The sequence below is a fragment of the Prionailurus bengalensis genome, chromosome D4 (genome assembly GCF_016509475.1).
Source record: "Prionailurus bengalensis isolate Pbe53 chromosome D4, Fcat_Pben_1.1_paternal_pri, whole genome shotgun sequence".
In the NCBI taxonomy this organism is placed as follows: Eukaryota; Metazoa; Chordata; class Mammalia; order Carnivora; family Felidae; genus Prionailurus; species Prionailurus bengalensis.
The window spans coordinates 87255097-87274776 of record NC_057359.1 but is presented as its reverse complement, the minus strand read 5'-3'; the positions used below and the strand labels follow the sequence as shown (position 1 = coordinate 87274776).

Sequence of the window (19680 nt, the reverse complement as noted above, 5' to 3'; positions counted from 1 at the left end):
TTCTAAAAACCAATCCAGAGCATATCCCCAACTGGAGGACAAAGGTTAAGAGAGTAATGTTTAGAAAATGCTGTTTAGGAAAAGACTCTTACAAAAGCCAGGAAAGAAACAAAACAAAGGAAAATAAAGGTATCGGTCAAAGGTTTGAGGTCCAAATAGGACACTGGAGGTTAAAAGTGACTTGGAGACAGTGGGCAGAAGGTGTCCCGGGTACACGCGGGCACCAGAATGGCCGCTCCAGAGCCTCCAGACGCCACCTAAAGCTCGGCCTGTGTGGGGTGTGAACTAAGCCCCAAGTGACCCCGGGACCTCTGTGGTCGCCAGCGTGGCCCTTACTGGTGGTCAATCTGCTCCTGGCGCACGGCTATGCTGCCCTGCTCCTCCAGCAGGTTCTCGCGGGAGGCTGACTGCGCGGGGTCCAGCTTCTTCACGTACGCAGCCGGCACGAAGCCCTGGCGGTCGTTCACCTCCACCTTCCACCAGTCCTAAGGAAACAGACGGAGAACTGAAAGCAAACTCCCGAGAAAGGGAGGAGCCAAGGAAGCCTGCGTGCGCGCACGTGAACACGACGGCTCTAAGCGTGTGAAGAGGATCCTGTGACCGCGGCAAAGTCACTCCGCACAAGGACGGACCTGCCGGTCCTTTGTGACCTGCCGAGCATGGAGTGGTCCCCAGGGAAGCCGCAGTGACACCCAACAGAAAGGACACCCTCCTGTTAGACACGCCAGAATGGCACTGACGCTGCAGCCACTAGCCACACGTGACTACGTCCGTTTAAATAAGTTAGAGTAATAACCACTTGCACCAACAGCTACCGCAGAGCCAGCACACACACAAAATGTCCACCGTCATAGCAAGTTCCCCTGGATAATGCTGTTGGGTAAAGCAGAGTCAGACCAGAAGGTCAGTTTAGAGTCTGCAGAAAAATACAAATCACCAGGTTTTTTTTGGTTTGTTTTTCTCAAACTCTCACGATTAGGGTAAACTGGGGGTGCAGGAGTAAGGGTCCTTAACAATGGCTGTGGACATTTCTCTAGCCTTAACTAAGACACTGTGGGAATTATCAGATGATACATGGAGCACCAGGCACTGCACTTCAAAGCCACTGTCAAACCAGCACAGGTCAAGGGAAGAAGGCTGATGAACCAGGAAACATCGAAACATTTGAGCAGACAGAGCCTATGGGGTAATGCCACAGTGCTCTTCAACTATCTGCTGTAGCCACAGAATCTAGATTAAGAACCGACAGTTCTTAAAAGGTCCTGAAAAGATGTGGCTCTAAAGAGAGGGAATTTCACCTCAAGGTGTTCAATCTTGAAGCCAAGCCATTCTCGAGACAGCTGCTTTCGGGCATTCAGGAAGATGGACAGATTAACCCTCGGGATCACACACGGGGTGAAGCGGTATCAAGGGGGAGACCGACTGGGAGGCTCTGGTCTCCTTGAATTCTAACCCAGCTGTATTTTAGACACGACGACTCACAGACACACAGCTGAGCAAAACCGGTAGTGCTCGTGGAAGGAAACGCACAACCACTTTCGATGCCTTGCCTTGTTGGTGCTGTTGAGTAAGGTGAGAATATCCCCTTTCTTCATGGTGACCTCCCGAGGGCTCTTCTCCTGATAGTCGTAGAGAGCCAAGACCAGCTCCTTCCCGGTCTCATCATCCATGGGGGCCACTTGTTGCTAAAAATCCAAAGGAAGGGCACACACGGTTAAAGGCTGTCTGTGGCGTGTCACCTGAGTCCACAACAGACTCCGACTTCAATGGCCGTACCAAATTTACCACATGCATATTTGACAGCTCTTCTCTGAAGCTATCAGTAAAATCTGACCGACCCCAGAACTTAAGCTGTTGGAAATCTTTACTCATTTTAAACTGTTTACGCATCTTTGTGTCACGGGACTTAGTGAGGTCACGAGAATGTGACCTACGACTGGCACATCTGCCGGAAGTGCCCAGGCCCTTCAATTTCCTGCGCGCCCCCCCACTCCCCACCACCCCAGGCAACCGCTGACTGCTGACACGAAAGCCCGGCTCACCCGGCATGACTGAGCCTGGTCCCGCAGAGCCTGAATGCTGCTGCCGTAGGCACTGAGATCCGACATCAGAGCTTCGTGTTTCTTCAGTAGAGCCTGAAACCAAAATCACACACTGTGACCACGCACAAGGAACCAGGGCGCCCCGTCCTTGCTGCCTCACCGACCTACCATCCTCCCCGGATAGCTGGTTCATTTACATGGGGATTTGATCACCTCCTGCTCCACACTTTCCCTCCCCATTTCTAATAAACATATTTGGAGAAAATATAAATTGGGACTTGTAGTATTATCTTTTCTCCCTGCCCCTGCTGTCCTGGAAAAATACAAGGTCGATAAAGCACGGTATGGTGCACTTGGTGGCTCCCCCACCCACCTTAAGAAACAAACACTACCAACAAACCGAAGCCTGCCTTCCTTGAGGACGCTCCCCTCCCTCGCTACATGTAGTGCTTTAGCATCATCCACCACCACCACCCCTTCCAAAACTCTTCAGCTGTCCCCACCCCCATCTTCTGGGGGAATCCTGTATAGCACATGTCACCATTCGACTCTTCTGGGTTTTGTGAAGACTGGCAAGAAAAGAGGTAGGTGCAGGGGCCACACCCAGACCTCTATGGATAAAATCTAAGAGTTTCGCTCAAAAACACCCACTGCTGGCAAAAAGATACGCCTGTGTATGTACGTGTGTACATGCGTGTGGAGAGCCAGACAAACAAGAATGGCAAAACGCTCGCGGTGGAAGGTAGGGACGGGAGGTCTCCTCTCTCCTTTGGCAAGTTTCCATAGTGGAAAGTACAAAATACTTTAAAACACACTAAAGAGCCAACGATGCAGACGCTGCACCTTCCACACATTGGTCACCTTCCCCACGGGCCCCAGCCCGAGCCCCGGCAGACTCCCCACACGCGGTCACCTCGGCTGAGTCCTCATCCTTCCCGTAGTCGGTGCTGCCCACGATGGGCTCCTTCTCCCGCATCCAGGACTCGGCCTCGTTGGCATCGGCAAAGTACTGCTGGGCCTGCAGAGAGTCTTCCAGGTCCTGCCGCCGCTGGGAGGCCTTGGACTTGAGTGACTCCCACTTCTGATTCAGTTCGCTGAGCTTGGCTTTCACATCTTCCGCAGCAAAATGGCCTGGAAGGCAGGCAGCGGAAAGGAAGACCACGCAAAGGAGGCCGACATGACGCCGGAGAAAAAGGTCCTCCGGGTGTCCACGGCACCTCCGCTACATCACTGTGGCAAGCCAGGCCCCTTCGTAACCCCCAGGTTTAGGAGAGGGTTGGGTCCCGGCCTTCTAAGTAATTTGTCCAACTTTTGCATCCTCAAGCCTCCAGCCATCCAGATCTCTATCTGGACCCTACGAAGCAGGTATCCCAAGCTGGCACCAGTGATATGACTGTAAAGACCTAACTAACAACAATAACCACCCCAGTCCTCAGTCACTGAGACACGTGCCAGGCTGTTCCACACTCCGTCCCACGTGATCTCGCTCGCTCCTCGCAACTATTACCTGCATCTCACAGGTAAGACATTCAGATCGAGAGGGCAGGGTCCAGTCAAGGTCATATAGTGAGAGACCGGGGATGGTCCTCAACCCCACAAGCCCAGTCTGACTCAAGTCCATGCACTTAACCGAGGAGCAAACAAAGACCAAAAGCAAAGCCACTCCCTGGGTGATAACCGCTTACCCTCTTCCACCATGGCGTTCCCCTTCTGAGTCACTGCCTTGATGCGGGGTTCATGCCCAGCAATTTCTGCTTGGAGGGCTTGGTGTTTCTTCAGCAGATTCTGGACTCCAATCAAATCTTTGCCTGAAAGCAGAGACCGCTCCCTGGTCATCCAAGCCATCGAGAGAAAAGTCAGCCCTGTGGCTCTTTAAGATTCCACTGGGGTTCCAAGTTTACCTTAAACTTGACCCTCCTTGCTCTGATAGGCACCTCCTTTACGCTATGAGGGTAGGGCCCTTTCTCAAACTTGAATCTTACCTCAGGGAGACAGACTGACCTCTGTTGGTGGACGCGGCAATGGGTTCTTTCTCCCGAATCCACGTCTCCTCATCCTCAACGTCACGGAACAGTTGCTGCAAACGCAGAGAATCCGCCAGCTTCTGCTTTCGGGCAATCATGGGTTCTTTGAGTGCCTCATAGCGAGCCGCGAGGGCCTCCTGCTTCTTTTTGATGTTTTCAGCATCAAAATGGCCAGCATCCTGGAACTGGCGGGCCTGAATAGTGATGCCATCGATTCGATCCTGGACACAGGAAGGGACAGAGTCGTGAAAGCTTGCACCAGCATGCTCTGGTCTGACTCTTAACTTCAACTGTGACTCGGTCATATATGAAGAAAAACCAACACAGGTGTCTTCCCAGCCTGGAGAGTAATCTTTCTGCCTTCTCTTTCCCTCATCTTGGGCTCCCAGGAAACTCTGAGGGAGGAGTTTGATTTGAGAACAAGAGGGAATACGCAGGGTCACCTAAGAAAATCAACACCTTTTATCCCTCAGAAAAACAGTAGGGCCTAGGCATCGCCTGCCGTTTCTCCAGCTTCACCACCACCAGCGGCCCAGGCGGCAGCCCCCGGGTCCCACTACCTGGTGAGCGGCCACGTCAGCCTCCAGCAGGGCATGCTTCTTCTGGAGGTTCTGGACGTTGGTAAGGTCTTTGCCATAATCGTCCGAAGCCAGATGACCTTCCACCTCATACAGCCACAGCTCAATATCTTCGACGTTGCGGTTGAACTGTTGCTGCTGGTTGGCCTCGCGAAGCTTTATCCCTAGTCAAAGGAGCAGGCATGGTTGTCCACCTGTTAATACTGTCCCCCGCCAGTGCTGCTCATTGACAACGGTACTTAGTGAGGAGCTAAGGGTCAGGGTTCCAGTCACTGCTTCACCCCCACCACAAAGGTAAAAACAAAACGCAGACTGGGAAGTCCTTTATTTTATTTGTATGTTTTAAATATTTATTATGAGAGAGAGAGAAGAATGCACTTGGCTTGGGCGTACACTGGAGAAGTGCACAGAGACAGGGGAGGGGGAGGGAGAATCCCGAGATCCATCAGATCACGACCTAAGCCGAAACACATAACTGACTGAGCCACCCAGGTACCCCCAGGAGTCCTTTAAAAAGCATCCTAACCCCCATGAGAGAAGAGCGTTCAAGAATTATTAAAAGCCCTTGGCTCTCAGCCGAACTCTGATGTTCGGCGACAAGGACCAGTTAAGGGCAGGTGACCACATCACTCCCTCTCACTCAGGCTCCCCCACTACCCAGTACGTCAACCACATTTATCACATTAGCAAAGCATCAGGATCGCAAGCAAGAACTGCTACACGGGAGAGGAGCGTGCAGGCCCGAGGCTGCCCAGCTCACCCGACCTATGTGGTTTGTGTCCCTACAACACTTCACCAGGAAGGGACACCTAACTCCCCAGCGGCCCTCACACTATCCGGGGAGGCTCCTTCTCTTACCTTTCAGTTCAGTGGCTTCCAGCAATTTCTTCCACAAACTGATGACCTCATTCATACGAGCTGCTACTTCATCCTTGGCATAGTGGTTGACATCAATCAGCTTTTGCCCCGCTTTCTCCAGGGCGTCAATGCGGCTCTGGTTGGCAGAGAGCTCAGCCTCAAAAGCCTGGTGCTTCTGTACTTTTCCTTGTAGGTTGGATGGGTCCTGCCAAAAAAGGAAGAAGGGGGTTCTACCTGGAACCCGAGTATGTCAAACTACTCTGTATTACCTTCCTGCTTCTCTTTCCTGGCAGGGGGCAGGGTGCAGAGAACGATAAGCTTATGTTAAATAGTGTGATTTTCAGAGCTCCTGATTTCTTTCTTTAGCTTCAATTTATCTTTGAGAGCTACATTTAGCTTCCTGGCCAAATGCTACAGCGCAATGCTGGCAGAACATTACTTTATAAGCTTCATCTGTGGCGGTTTTCATCTTCTCGTTGACCCAGCTCTTGAGCTCGTCGGAGTCGCGGAAAAACTGCTGCAAGTGGAAGGAGTCTGCCAGCTGGGCCCGGCGACACATGGCTCTCTCGTGCAGGGCATTGCGGCGGCTCAGCAGCTGGAAGACAAGGGGCCTCATGACTCTCCCGTTCCTGCTCTCCAGAGACTTCTTCCAGCTCCAGAGGTTACACGGACAGGAGAGTGGGGACGGTGCGGGGAGAACGGAACGTACCGCATCTCGGCGGGTGGCCACGTCCTCCATCGCGTAGTGGTTGTTCTGAATCAGCTTGGTTGCAAATTCATCCAGTGCCTGGAAGGGAAGAGTAAAGGGCTCTTCACCAGCAAAAGCAAGCGAGCACACAGCTCGGCCGCAGGAGCAAAGTAACTACCGTACAGGTCACAAAATGCTCTAAACCGAAACACAGGTCTAAGGTTTGCTGTGACAACATCTACCCCTCAACTTCTGAGTTTCTGGTTGACGTTATTAGTCAGATACGACAATGTTATGCTAGCTCCTTTCAGGACGTTCACTGCAGCTGATATCATGACACATCTGATGTGACTGGACGGGGGGTCAGAACGGGTTAGCAGCCTGTTTGCAAGGGGAAAAATACCTCTTATGTGAGCTCCAACCACTTTTATTTATTTTTCTCAAGCTTTTATTTTTAAGTAGTCTCGACACCCAACGTGGGGCTCGAGTTCACAACCCCGAGATCAAGAGTCACACGCGCCCCGACTGAGCCAGCCTGGCGCCCTGAGCTCCAAGTACTTTTAGTGAAAGGTAAATCTCAATGTGGAGGTTTACGCATCAGGGAAAGATCCCATCCCATGAGCGGAGGCGGACCTCCCACCGGACCGTGAGTCGCCACCGTGAGATCTGAAGCCCCTACAGGAGCGCCTCTCACACAGATTCTCCGCTGCATCTGCGCAGAAACCCTTGAGGAGAACGGATGCCGGGCTGACTCTGAGGACCACCAGAAGGAACGAGAAGAGAGAGTCTTACTGTAATCTTTTCCTCCTGGGCGCTGAGGGACTTCTCGAAGTCCTCGTGCTTCTTGAGGAGCGCTTCCACACTATCCAAGGAGTCTCCCAGGTCTTCGTTCAACAGGAAGGCCTTGTGAAAGAGAACAAAAGCACTCAGGGTGACACCCTAGCCCTTTCATCAACTAAGGCTGGAAAGCAAAGGATATGCTGGCCAAAATACGAAAAGGAAGGAAGGAGATGCTATAGCCATAAAACTTCTCAGCTCTCTTCCAGAAAGCCTGACATCCTTTTAGATTCACTTAACATAAATTCACCAATAGTGTGAGTGCTAAGTCCCAGACCCCCCCCCCCCCCCAAAAAAAAAGTCCTCTTCGGCAAAAGACAATTCCTGACCAAACCTGGGGCCGGTCCCGAGGGTCAGCCAACCCCAGCAGCGGGAGCAAGGCCGGCACAGCCGCTGGGCGCTCTTCGTCACGGCCTCGTCAGCCGACTCACAACGGCAACATGGGCACAAGTCAGCCCCCCCCAGGCAGCGCGGCGGACGGAGACGACGCGGTACCTCCTGCTTGCTCATCCAGTTGTCCACCTGCTCCGTGTCGCGGTAGAAGAGCTGCAGGTCCATGCACTGCTCGTACTGCTGCCGGCGCAGCTCCCACAGCTCCAGCAGGGCAGCCCGCTCCTCCGCCAGGACGCCCAGCTGCAGGGAGGAGGGGACACAGAAGCCGTGAGGGAGGGTAGGTCCTGCCGTGGCCCCCTCCCCCACCAGGCCAACAGAAAGGCTGCCCTGGAATTTCTAAGCCTCGTGCTAATCTTCCGGCCTCTCGTCTGGTTTGCAAAAGGGGACGAATTGCATTCACTGTGGCAGCCGGCTCACGGGAAACCACACAAATCCTGAGCAGTTTAGGCTACGTAGGAGGCAAGCGAGTTGATCTAGAATTAATTTACTGCCACGTTATCACAGATGACTTAAGATCAAAATGGTAGGTAAATGTTAGGTAGAGGAGAAAGGGCATCTATCCAAAGGCAGGCAGTAAAAATGGAGGAAGGACTCTCAGCTGAGAAATGCCAACTCAGTGCGTCTTCCCATAAAACTAGTAAATTCAGGAATGCCCTAGAGCTAATTTTTAAGCTCCAAAGTTGACAATAAAGTGTCTTTGATTTCAAAGACTCTTTTTAGTCTGTGCAGTATTAAAACAGCATCATCATCTTAATGTTCCTCAGGTATCTTTACACTCAGATGTTGTGAAACTTTGAAATTATATACGCTTATATGTATAATTTGAAATTCATCTCTTTCTTATTGGCTCAACTCCCTGCCAGGTCCCCTTCAGGTAGAAAATGTACCATAAGCATCCCAAATAAATGGAACTTTCCTTCTCTAATCAATCACGATACTACAAATAGGTCTCCTTCTTCGGTCTCTTAAGAAACTGCCCTTGAACTTCCTGGCATAAGTTCTACGTCGGCTTTCTCGCACACCATGGTGAATGCAGCCTGGATGCTCATGGGTGGATACCAGCTTTCAGAGACTCTCAAAGAACCTCTCCTCTCTTACCTTCTCCCGCACTTCATCCGAGGCATAATGCCCAGCAGCGAGCAGGGCCTGTCCAGACTCATCTGCGGATTTAAAGCTGTCCTCATGAGCATCGATTTCACCCTAAAGGGAAAAAAGGCATAATTTATGCCTGGCAACTGATAAAAGAAAACAGAGTGGTCGAATTTTAAACAATCGTTACAAATCAGAACATCCCATCTCCAACAAGGAGCAGGGTCAATGATGAGGCCAGGTTCCCTGACACCGGTCGGGGTTACCAACCACGAGGGCACCATTTACTGAGAAGCCTCTTTGCCACTGGCTTTTCAGGCCACCTCTGTCCAAGCCTGCCATGTTCCCACACGATTAAGGGTCCGAGCCCTGTCTTCTGTTCCACTGTCTCTCTGCCCTCACGGATGGGCGGATTTCTCAAAACCCTCAGTCTCACAAACCTCAAGATCATGACCTGAGCCGAAACCAAGAGTCAGACACTTAACCGACTGAGCCTCTCAGGCGCTCCAGAAACCTTTCTTTTTAAGGTAAAGCCTATCAAAATCTCATAAAACTAGTTTTCTGTGGAATATACTTTGGGGAAAAAAACCAGAGTAAGAAACTTACACCAAATATGAAATTCAGCATTTAAATGAAGACAGTGTTTAAGACGGTTATGACTATTGTGCAGACTACAGCACTCTATCTTGCCAGGGCACAGCCCTTCATTTTCACAGACCACAGTTAATTTCCCAACATTTAACCCTCTTCACCATGTATGAGAAGCCGGCAGAGCCAGGCTCCAAAGGCAAAATCAACAATAATCCTATGGAGGGAGCCAGCTGTGAACAAAGTTTCAGCCACTCTGACTGCAAATGAGAGTGATCAACCGATGCATTACAAGCTAAAATGTCTTTCCTTCTGAAAGGTGTCGGAGATGCTACCTTGTGCTCCTGATGCCTGTCAAGCAGGGCTTCAGCCCCGGCCACATCATTGGCGAGCTCATCTGCATTGATGAGGGCTTTCATTTCAGTCACCCAGCTGGTGAGGTCGCGGAAGTCAGCAAGGAAGCGTTGAAGCCTAGGGAAATCCAAGAAGAGCCATTAGATGTGCCACGTTCCCAGTGGAGAGCCCAGGATGGAAAATGCCTTCCTAAAGCTTTGAAGTCTACGTCCTCAGAGGCCTAACAAACCATGAAAACCCTAATCCTGGGATACAGAAGATTCTTCCATCTAGACTATAAAGGAAAGTGGGAGAAGGCTGAAAGCAATCCTTTGAAATTTGGGTTCTGTCCATCATTGTAATTCCCCAATCTGGTCCCTTATTTCCAACCTCCTTGGCATTCCCAAGTTTGAGCTCTGGTTAGTAATTAGCATTCTTTCACTCCCCAATGCTTGATTTACTCAATTTTAGTGGTATATTTCCCTGGTGCTCCAATCACTAAGGAGAGATTCCCACTTCTATTGGTCATAACACAGCGATAGAAGCCGGAAGGATATTCATAAAGTCATAAACACTACATGTGCGTGCATGCGCACGCACACTACAGAGTTGCCAGTCTCCAAATGTAACACAGGTAGGAAAGTCACTGGCACTTTCTTTGCACAGGAACTGGCAGGTGTACAGCAGCCCTCTCTCAGTGGGTAGAAGTGACCCCTAACCCCGCCTGCCCTCTTCTCTAAGAGGGGTCCAAAGGCGTGGGTCGCTGAGCCGCAGGGAGTTTTTCCTACCTGTAGGAGTCATTGAGGCGGGCGTGTCTCTCGGCTGCCAGGGTCCGGATCTGCTCCCAGTTGGCAATGAGCTCCTCTCGCTTCACTTGAATCTGCGCGGCGCTCAGAGGGTGGGACTGCTGCAGGCGGTCGGCCTCGGAACACAGGGCTTTGACCTGGAAACACCCTCCATCAGACAGCGCTCGTGCCCCTTGCTAACTTCTCTGTGGGACCGGCTACTTTCAAAACCTACCTTGTCCTCCAAAGCAGCAAGGTCTCTCTCCAAACCCTCGTGCTTCCGCAGCAGAGCCTGAACGCTTGCCAGGTCTCGGCCAAAATCGTCAGAGGCCATTAACTGCTCCTTCTCCTTAATCCAGCTGATGGTCTCGTCCACATCCCTATGGAATGGAGGCACCGGCGCAGCCGCTTACGGCGACTGTCTAGGGCTGGGAGTGCCGCCCAGGCAGCTCCAGCATCTATGTGGCACATGCCACATATCCACCAGGCCCCCCAGGTATACACCCATGCCCAGCAGCCCTCTATGGCTCGGTACCTGTTAAAGCGCTGGACCTCAGCCGCCCCAAAGAGCTTCCCCTGTCGCTGAAGGGCCAGTCCCTTCAGCCGCTGCCAGGCCGCGTTTACTTCATCCTGCTTGGTCTTGATGGTCTCCTCCTCAGGGTGCTGCTCCTACACGAGGGAGAACACAGACCGGCCTGGTCCTGAGCCCCGGGCTCCTGACAAGTGTCTGCTTCAGCAAACCTTCATCTTTCTGAAGAAACACTGGCTTTGTGTGTGAAATGGAGTGAAATTTGTTCAAAATGAGCTTCCGTTTCTTCTTGTATAAAAAGGGGAGAGCCATTCTCTGTCCCTCCGAGTAGTGTGGACAGTCCATAAAGCGGTTGCGGGCATCAGCACCAAAAACCTTCATGTTAACACATACCTTAACTGCAACTTTATGGTAGCTTCATCGATGCACCTACATCCAATGCACCTGGTGCTGGAAAATCTGTCACTTCGGACACTCGGGAGCCTACCGAGCATTCCTGTCCATACACACGGTCTTCAGGGTGTGTTCCTGACTTCAGACTGGAGCTATTTCTTTAAAAGTACCCTTCCCCACGAACTACATTTTGGTTTTTGTCTTGACAAAAATGTGAAGTAATAAATGAAGCATTTCGGGGTTCTGGGATCCATCTGTGAGATCTTGGGCTTGGCCTGACTGCTCTTGTCAGCACGACCCTGGGAGGCCCCAAGATTCTGGGGCAGGGGGTAGGGCAGAGTACATCTCTCGCTGTGGAAGGATGAGGTGTTTCTGAGGAGTGCTGGCTCTTCTTTTGTCACTGGCCAGAAAGGCAACAAGTACCAGCCCTGAAGCAGATCCATAAATTTAAGATTTATACCCTGCAAATCAAATCTCCCTGAAAGCAGAAAATCCAGTTCCTACTACTTGAAGCCCCTGGAGAGATTGCTAAGGAGAGATTTCCGCTTCTATTGGTCATAACGCAGCAACGTAAGACAGAAGGATATATATACATAAAGTCATAAATACTATGTGTGCACTCTGGCACCTGTAGCAGAAGCCGGGGATAAAGAAGCAGCTCACGGGAATGCACACGTAGGCAACGGGGAAAGGCTGCACTGTCCCCTCTCGATGGCTCAGAGCCACCAGTGGAGAGCCTATTCATTACAAGGTTCCCCAGGCTCCCAAGAGAGCCCTGGGACTTCACATCAAAATCAAAAGGAAGAGAGCAGTCAGGCGTCAGTGGACGCCTGCCAACTCTGAGAAGCACTCACCGCCACACCCTCGCCTGACAGCCCTGGACGCCCAGCTTCAGCAGCCCCGTAAAAGCGTCGCTGAGCCCTACCCGAAAGTGGGTGGAGGACACAGATCAAACGAACTCAGCCCTTCCTGCCCATGGCCACAAGTTAGAAAGCAGCTTCTAACTCAGGAGTAAGCAGAATCGCTGCCTTATCTAAACAAAACTCTGAGACATGCTTTCCAAACCGTGCTCACACAGGACTCAGGGAACTGATCACCGAAATTTTCTTCTGGGAACACCGGACAATTAGTATCATGATGGGGGAAGAAGCACGTGGTGCTCTGCCACCTACCTGAATGAGTTTGGCAGCAAACTGGTTCACTTCATTAACTCTTTCTTCATGGGCAGCCATATCTGTTTGAAACTCTTCAAATTTCTTCTGTAAAACCTCCACGTGCTCCAGGTCCTGGCCCAGCTCCTCAGAAGTCACGATTGCTTCCTGCCCGGGAACCAACGGAGCCAGAGTCACCAACTGACACTCGGTAACCATGGCTCCCACTTATCACGAGCGAGGCCCACCGGGCTGGGCCGCGTTAGCTTTCGTGGATGCAGTTTTCCGTGTCCTTTGTGATCTGAGCTCCTCTCCCAGTTAAAAGGTTGAGCTCAGGGCACGTCAGGCTGAGCCTCCGGGTTCAGAGTTACAGAAGGGCGCGCGCTGCGGAGAGCAGCCGGGGCTGCGGCAACCCCACCACCAAGCGTCTTCCGCTGCTCACTCCGGCCCTCAGCTGGGCACACAGACACTCCTCCCGTGCTCTTGCTAAGGCTGACTCAGCAAACCTTCCTCCTGGAAACGTACCTTGTCATTGATCCAGTCCATCACGTCCTCGCACTCCCGCAAATACTGCACCAGCTTCTGCGCCTGCAGCAGTTTCACCCCCTTCTCCCGCATCTTCTCCAAGAGAAGTTCCCACTGGCGGTGCAGCTCCATCAAACGGGTCTGTGGGTGAGAAAAATCAGCCCCGGAGATCACAACCATCCCTATGGGATCTGGCTCCTCCACAGACTTCCCGCACGTCAGAAACCTCACAAGTCAGACGTTGGAATACATCTTTTAAAAGATAATCCCCCCCCACCCCAAAGATCATCTCCGAAGGAAGAGGAAATCTAAGTTTGAGAACGGGAAACAGCATCCACTTCACAGTGGTTCGGTAGGTCTTAACAAAATAGCTGACCTTTCACAGGTGGATTTATTCTAGTTTACTTCAGGGGAATTATTAATCATCATCAACTATTATATAAATAATATATGTAAACAATACAGAAATGCATAAATGATAATTATGTTATTTATAACTGTTATTAGTAATCAAATCATTAAGTGAGATTCCTGGGTCGGAAAACTAGTGGGGGAGGAGAGATGAGGAATTAACACAGAAATAGCAGAAATCACTGAAGAGTTACTATGAATTTGCAGAGGTAGAGGGAAAAAATAAAACGAGAGGTCTTATGGGCATCATGAATGCAAAGAAACAATGATGAGGCACAAATAAATAGGAACACCTTTTCATATAAATTAGAAAAGATGGGGAGGGGGTGCCTGGGTGGTTCAGTCGGTTAAGCGTCGGAGTCTTGATCTTGGCTCAGGTCATGATCTCATGGTTCGTGGATTTGAGCCCCGTGTCGGGCTCTGTGCTGACAGAGCAGAGCCTGCTTGGGGTTCTTTCTCTGCCCTGCCCCCGCTCATGCACACACATGCGCTTGCTATCTCTCTCAAAATAAATAAACGTAAAACACACACACAAAAAAAGAGGTCCTGAAACATAATCAGCAATGAAAAGGATTCTTGGCAGAAAAGGTTTTGGCACTTCTGTGAAAAGACTGTTTGTGGTACATCTCAGGTAAGGTTCATTTCAAACCTCATCCAAGTGGTAGCCACAGGTCCAAACATATTCACTTCCCAGCATCTTTGGGTTCTCACTGCAAGTCCTAGTAAGGACGTGTCAAGAACTGGGGGGGAATTGATCATGCGTTCAAGCTGAGGGGACGCTTTCTGGTATCTAATCCAATCTTAATGTATTGACTAAGCCTCCCCCAAGATACTGGGAATTTCCGTGTTAACACTGGCAGACACAAGGAAAACAAACCACAAGGGGGGTGGACACTCACAGGAGAGAAGTCTGGGATCCACCCATTGTTGAGATGCCCCTCCCAGGCAGCTAAAAACTTGAAGGCCAAGGGGCAGCCAACATGGGTGGATTCTCTTAGAAACAAGGTGTGGGTTTCATGTGAAAGGAGAAAACAGCAGAGGAAATAAACACACAATTCACTTCCACCACCGATGGTTACAAAGAAGCCCCGCCAAGGAGAAGGAAGTGAAAGGCATTCCAAGGCAGAGGGGAAGGAACAGGCAAGCAGCAGCAACTCAACACTCCACCTACTCGGATGTGGGACCCAATGTGGGTGGCGGTGACTATGGGGCGCCACGCCGTCCGGTACGGTGTGAAAGTCTAAACCGGCGACAGACAGGTTATCCAGGACATAGAAGCAATCCTCACAATCCACCCCCGCCCCCACGTTAGCCTGCCTGCCAGATGAGGTTACTGAGTTATGGGGCCAGATGAAGCACCAAGCCAGGATCACCATGGGAACTGGGAACAAGACAGCAAAGATTAAATGAAAGCCCTTTGCTCAAATTAAAAACAAGACCACCGAAGGCTCACCAAAAAAACCTCACCCCCTAAGTCAATGGTCAGTCTCCCACATGTTTCATGTTCACGCTCTCAGGGTAAAGAACTAGGACAGGCCCCGCTCCAGGGCTGGAACAGCCCTCCTGTTCCTGGTGCACCTGACCTCGTAAACACTGCAGGCTAGAGAGCCCAGATTCTCAAGCGCACCGCAGTTTGGGAACAGGAGGGAGCAGGCAGGAAGGGGCACTTGGGAAACACTGAAAGCTGACAGGGTGGAGAGGAAATCCTGGTTCTGACTCGGGTGGCTTTCTCAATAGGGGCATGAGAAAACAGCAGGAGGCAGAGGCAGCTGGCAGAGAAATTAAGGAAAGCGAACAGGAATGAAATATAGCTTCGAAAAATAAAGCAAATAGTTGTCAGCAAAGAAAGGCGTAGATTGGAATTTCAATTCTGTCGCCTACTAGCTGTGGGATTTGGAGAAGTTACTCAAACTTCTCTGAGCTTCAGTTTCTTCCCTTCCATATTGCGGGGATAAGGGCTACCCAGGGAGCTTCTAGTCAAGATCAGAGATTACATATGTCAAGTCCCATGGCAAAGTGTTTGCACATAAATGGCTACTCAACAAACAGTAGCCAGTAGTACTTTTAAATGTTGCTTTAATAAGATCTCCAAACAGGGAGGAGGGTATTTACTAACAGAGCAGAATGAAGTGAGCTTTGGGTCCCTCCCTCTTCAGATTAGCTACTATAAAGTCAAACACTTGATCTATTTCTCCTGTTCCCTATCTGTAGCCTGGTTATACTGCTGCAGAGCAATGCCATGCACTCTGAGAAAACAACTTTTATCCAGGAAATAATAAGGCATGCCACTTTCGTTTACCATAAGACTGTATACAAAACAGCGGGAAAATGAGCAGGAAGACATTTGTACTTAACGGCAGAAACACAGACGACATTACCCAAATGAGTCGAATATAATTAAACAGCCGGTCATATGGCATTTAGAATTTACTCTTATTTCCTATTTACAATCATTACTAGTAGTGATTAACTATTAATAATAAGCTAACTGCAAGTCTTCAATATGAGACTGCAGAGTATATCAGTGCAAAAGAGACACTAAGTATTTACTGTTACAAAACCACTAGGCCAGACCCCAGGGGAACGGAGGCTCTACAGGGGGTCAGGAAACAAGCAGCAGAGGACGTGACCCTTCTAGCCGGGCTTTTGGATGTAGCTTTCATCTAAATCTTCAAGACGGCCTCGACTGGTAAGGACTGAAAAGGCCAGTCCCTCCATGGAACATGACTTTGGATAACAAAGAACACCACACACAGACAGGTATGACGTTAAGTCAGAAACAGTTAAGAACATCTGGTTATGAGGAACTAAGCGTGCGTACTTCACCCTCAAGAGGTTTGCTTTCCCTTTAATACCCTGGTATTGGAAATGGCAGAGCAGGGAAGGATCAATTGTTGCCCCAGCTCCAGCGAACTGGTACCAAACAAGTCAAATCAAAGAACGTGAGGACACCTGCTTCAAAGTTGGCTCTATCACCATGGTCACCAGCAGGTGCCACAAGTCTCTGCTTACAGCTGGACCATAAACTCAAAACTTGCTCACTAGATCTCAGCAAACCAAGATCCAGACATCGAGTTTTGCCAATGGAGAACTTTATAGCATCTGTGAGTAATCCTACTGATCTTTCTGTCTTGATCTCCAAATTCACCAACTTCCCATCTAATTATCATCTGTAAATTTAAGTTTAATTTTTGTAATCTTCTTTAAAGTATAATCGCATTCTAATTTGTTCTACAAAAAGAATTATTTCCCCACTGAGCATACACATACTTGTTTGTATTCACACTGAATCATCGTATTACAAAGGCAAGATTTGGGTAACTCCTTTCAGAGACTTCACAAATTCTTTTAAAAAGCTAGAAAAGTCTTTTTTAGAAACCCTAACTGGCATTTAATCCACACTCTTCCGCCAACCAGACAGCCACCCTTACCAGTACCAGATGGCCACCCGTACCAGGCACTACTCCTACTCACCCTTATGGTTTCAGACGCAAAATGCCCTTCTGAGATCATCAGGTTTCCAGTCTCATCCAGTTTAACAATGGCTCCCGAGTTGGCCTGCACTTCAGCTTCGAAGGCCTGATGCTTCTGAAGCTTGCCCTGTTGGTGGACCATGAAGTGAGCCACAGCTGCAACCACACAGCATTCACCATTCTGCCCCCCACCCAGGCCCCCTTATTCCTCCCCTCCTGAATCCAACTTCCTCTAATTATGGACACTCATCATTCCCCTCATCCCCTCACCTGCTCGATTACTCAAATACTCTCACCTCATCTATACTGGCTTTCTGGAAGCTTGGCCACCAAGGACCACCAACTTTGCACTGCCTACTTCTACGGTCTACCAGGAAATTAGTCCTTGTGTGAACATCCAATCCCCTCTAGAAATACAGAGCCAGGGGTGCCTGTGTGGCTCCGTACCCAACTGAGCGTCCAACTTCGGCTCAGGTCATGATCTCACAGTTTGTGGGTTCGAGGCCTGCATCAGGTTCTGTGCTGACAGCTGGGAGCCTGCAGCCTGCTTTGGATTCTGTGTCTCCCTCTCTCTCTGCCCCTCCCCCCACTCATGCTCTGTCTCTGTCTCTCTCAAAAATAAACATTAAAAAAAATTAAATACAGAAACATAGAGCCACATCAACAACTTTCTCAGCACATACGATTTGCCCTTGAATAATAATCCTTCTGCATTCACTCATGACATGACACTTTCTCTTCTTAGACTAGTCTGGTAAAGTAAGAGAACCGTGCTCTCCACTTGATTAAAAAAAAAAAAAAAAAAAAAGTCTTTCACCAAAACCAATAAGGCTTTGTCCTTTTTTAAAAAACAACTTCACTGAGGCATGACTTATGCCACAAAATTAAGCAACAATTCAATGATTTTTAAAGACTTGTTTTTGATAAGACTTACCAGTGAGTTGCTTAAAGAGATACCTAACTATAAATTTCCACCAGCAACACTGTTAGTATGCCTTTCTTAACAACACATATTCTAAGAGATCAACCCAGACCCTCCCTGAAAAATGGTGAAGGATCACCAAAGGTTGCAAGGCAGTGGTTTGAGAACCATCAGCTTGAAGCATCCAGAAAAGATAACTACCTACCAGATTCCACAAATGCCTTTAGTGTATACAGTATAATACCTACTACACCAAGGGTTTTTCAGAACAGTGAGTCAGTCCTGACTTATGTCTGATCTACATTCTTCTTTCTGTCCAACCTCTCAAGGTCATAATTAAATGACCTTGGGTGATTTGGGGGCAAAAACATATGAACTCTTGAATTCTGGCAAGAATCTCAGGGAGATGAGACGCACCTGCAAGTTGGTTGGGTCCTTATAATTCTCATCAGATGCAATCTGAAGTTTCTCCTGAATCCATTTCTCCAGCTCCTCAGCATCTCTCTGGAAAAACTGGAATCGGTAAGAATCTTCAAGCTTCTGGCGCCTAAGGGTTGAGAGCTCCTTGAAGCGGTGGTATCTGTCGAGGACCTGCTGCCGCCTCTCCTGGATGTCCTCTGCCGTTTCCAGCACTTTGACCCCACTTGGGTCCATTTTCTGAAAAGACAGAATGCCCTGAAATAAGCACTATGAGACCAGAGTGGATTTAATGGAATCAGCCTCTCGGAAGGCAAAAATTCTTAGACAGCCCAGGCAGACAGATGAAAAAAAGTAATCCGTCCTCACCATAGAACAGTGAGCCCAGATTCTATTCCTTTGTAAAAACTGGTCATCTACTGGCCTGCGACACCTGCCTACATGGCTCCCTCGGAGGATGTCTAACCAACACCACAGTGAAACCCAGCAAAAAATACAACCGGGAGAACTAGAGCTTACCAGCAATTCTACAAGGGTTTTGAGAATTTAAAGGAAATGCCAAATTGGTACTCAAAGGATGTACTGAGGGGTGCCTGGGTGGCTCAGTCGGTTGAGCATCCGACTCTTCATTTCAGCTCAGGTCATGATCTCACGGTTCGTGAGTTCAAGCCCTGTACTGGGCTCTGCGCTGACAGTGCAGGGCTTCCTTGGGACTCTCTCTCTCTCTCAAAATAATTAAATAAACCTTAAAAAAAAAAAAAAGGAATTATTGGGACACCTGAGTGGTCCGACTCTCAGCTCACGTCACCGGCCTCACTGTGGATTCAAGCCCCTTGTTGGGCTCTAATGGCACAGAGCCTATTTGGGATTCTCTCTCTCTCTCTCTCTCTCTCTCTCTCTCTCTCTCTCTCTCTGCGCCTCCCCTGCTCATTCTCTCCCTCTCTTTCTCTCAAAATAAATGAACGTTAAAAAAGAAAGAATTACTGAAAAAGCCATTCAAAAGTCCTTTCATCTGGTCTCTGCATTCTATCCTGTGGAGATGAGAAAGAATTTACTCTTACTTAAATCAGTTTTTCCTTCTCTCCAGTCTCAGCCTGTTACTCAATGAAGAAAAGGGGGTTACAAAGTAACCGAGTCCTTAACATCAATAACCAATAGAATTTACCTAGTCAGAGTCCCTGATTTCTCAGTTACTACGTCTTCCTCAGGCTGCCAGAGCACCTGAGCAGAGAACAGGTTGCGTTTCCTGTGAACGTGCACAAAAGAAACTCATAGTGCATCTTAAAAATAAGAGGGGTAGTGAGAAACTAACGTAAATGGTATGTTAACCACACTACAGTTTTTTTTTTTTTTTTTAATTTTTTTTTTTTTCAACGTTTATTTTTGGGACAGAGAGAGACAGAGCATGAACGGGGGAGGGGCAGAGAGAGAGGGAGACACAGAATCGGAAACAGGCTCCAGGCTCTGAGCCATCAGCCCAGAGCCTGACGTGGGGCTCGAACTCACGGACCGCGAGATCGTGACCTGGCTGAAGTCGGACGCTTAACCGACTGCGCCACCCAGGCGCCCCAACCACACTACAGTTTTAAAAAAATGTAGGCTTAAGTCACAATGCTTGCGTTCAGTATATTTTACAGCAATGGG

At 49.4% G+C, this 19680-nt stretch overlaps 1 protein-coding gene across 12 annotated transcripts in view; it reads right to left on the bottom strand.

Annotated features, from left to right (window-relative positions):
- The window catches only part of SPTAN1 (spectrin alpha, non-erythrocytic 1), a 61835-nt gene that overhangs the window by 31616 nt on the left and 10539 nt on the right, over nt 1-19680 (bottom strand). For all 12 annotated transcript variants that reach the window (XM_043566078.1, XM_043566085.1, XM_043566075.1 and 9 more), the window contains exons 2-22: nt 18037-18276; nt 16699-16824; nt 12814-12954; nt 12310-12456; nt 10751-10884; nt 10451-10595; nt 10219-10373; nt 9433-9568; nt 8519-8620; nt 7523-7660; nt 6983-7093; nt 6212-6289; nt 5942-6097; nt 5503-5707; nt 4627-4808; nt 4044-4287; nt 3728-3850; nt 2956-3173; nt 2043-2135; nt 1551-1685; nt 337-485 (exon numbers count right to left, since the gene is read on the bottom strand). In XM_043566078.1, the coding sequence (XP_043422013.1) occupies nt 337-485; nt 1551-1685; nt 2043-2135; nt 2956-3173; nt 3728-3850; nt 4044-4287; nt 4627-4808; nt 5503-5707; nt 5942-6097; nt 6212-6289; nt 6983-7093; nt 7523-7660; nt 8519-8620; nt 9433-9568; nt 10219-10373; nt 10451-10595; nt 10751-10884; nt 12310-12456; nt 12814-12954; nt 16699-16824; nt 18037-18273 (3155 nt within the window). In that variant the 5' untranslated portion in view covers nt 18274-18276. The remainder of the gene's footprint in view (nt 1-336; nt 486-1550; nt 1686-2042; nt 2136-2955; nt 3174-3727; nt 3851-4043; nt 4288-4626; nt 4809-5502; nt 5708-5941; nt 6098-6211; nt 6290-6982; nt 7094-7522; nt 7661-8518; nt 8621-9432; nt 9569-10218; nt 10374-10450; nt 10596-10750; nt 10885-12309; nt 12457-12813; nt 12955-16698; nt 16825-18036; nt 18277-19680) is intronic.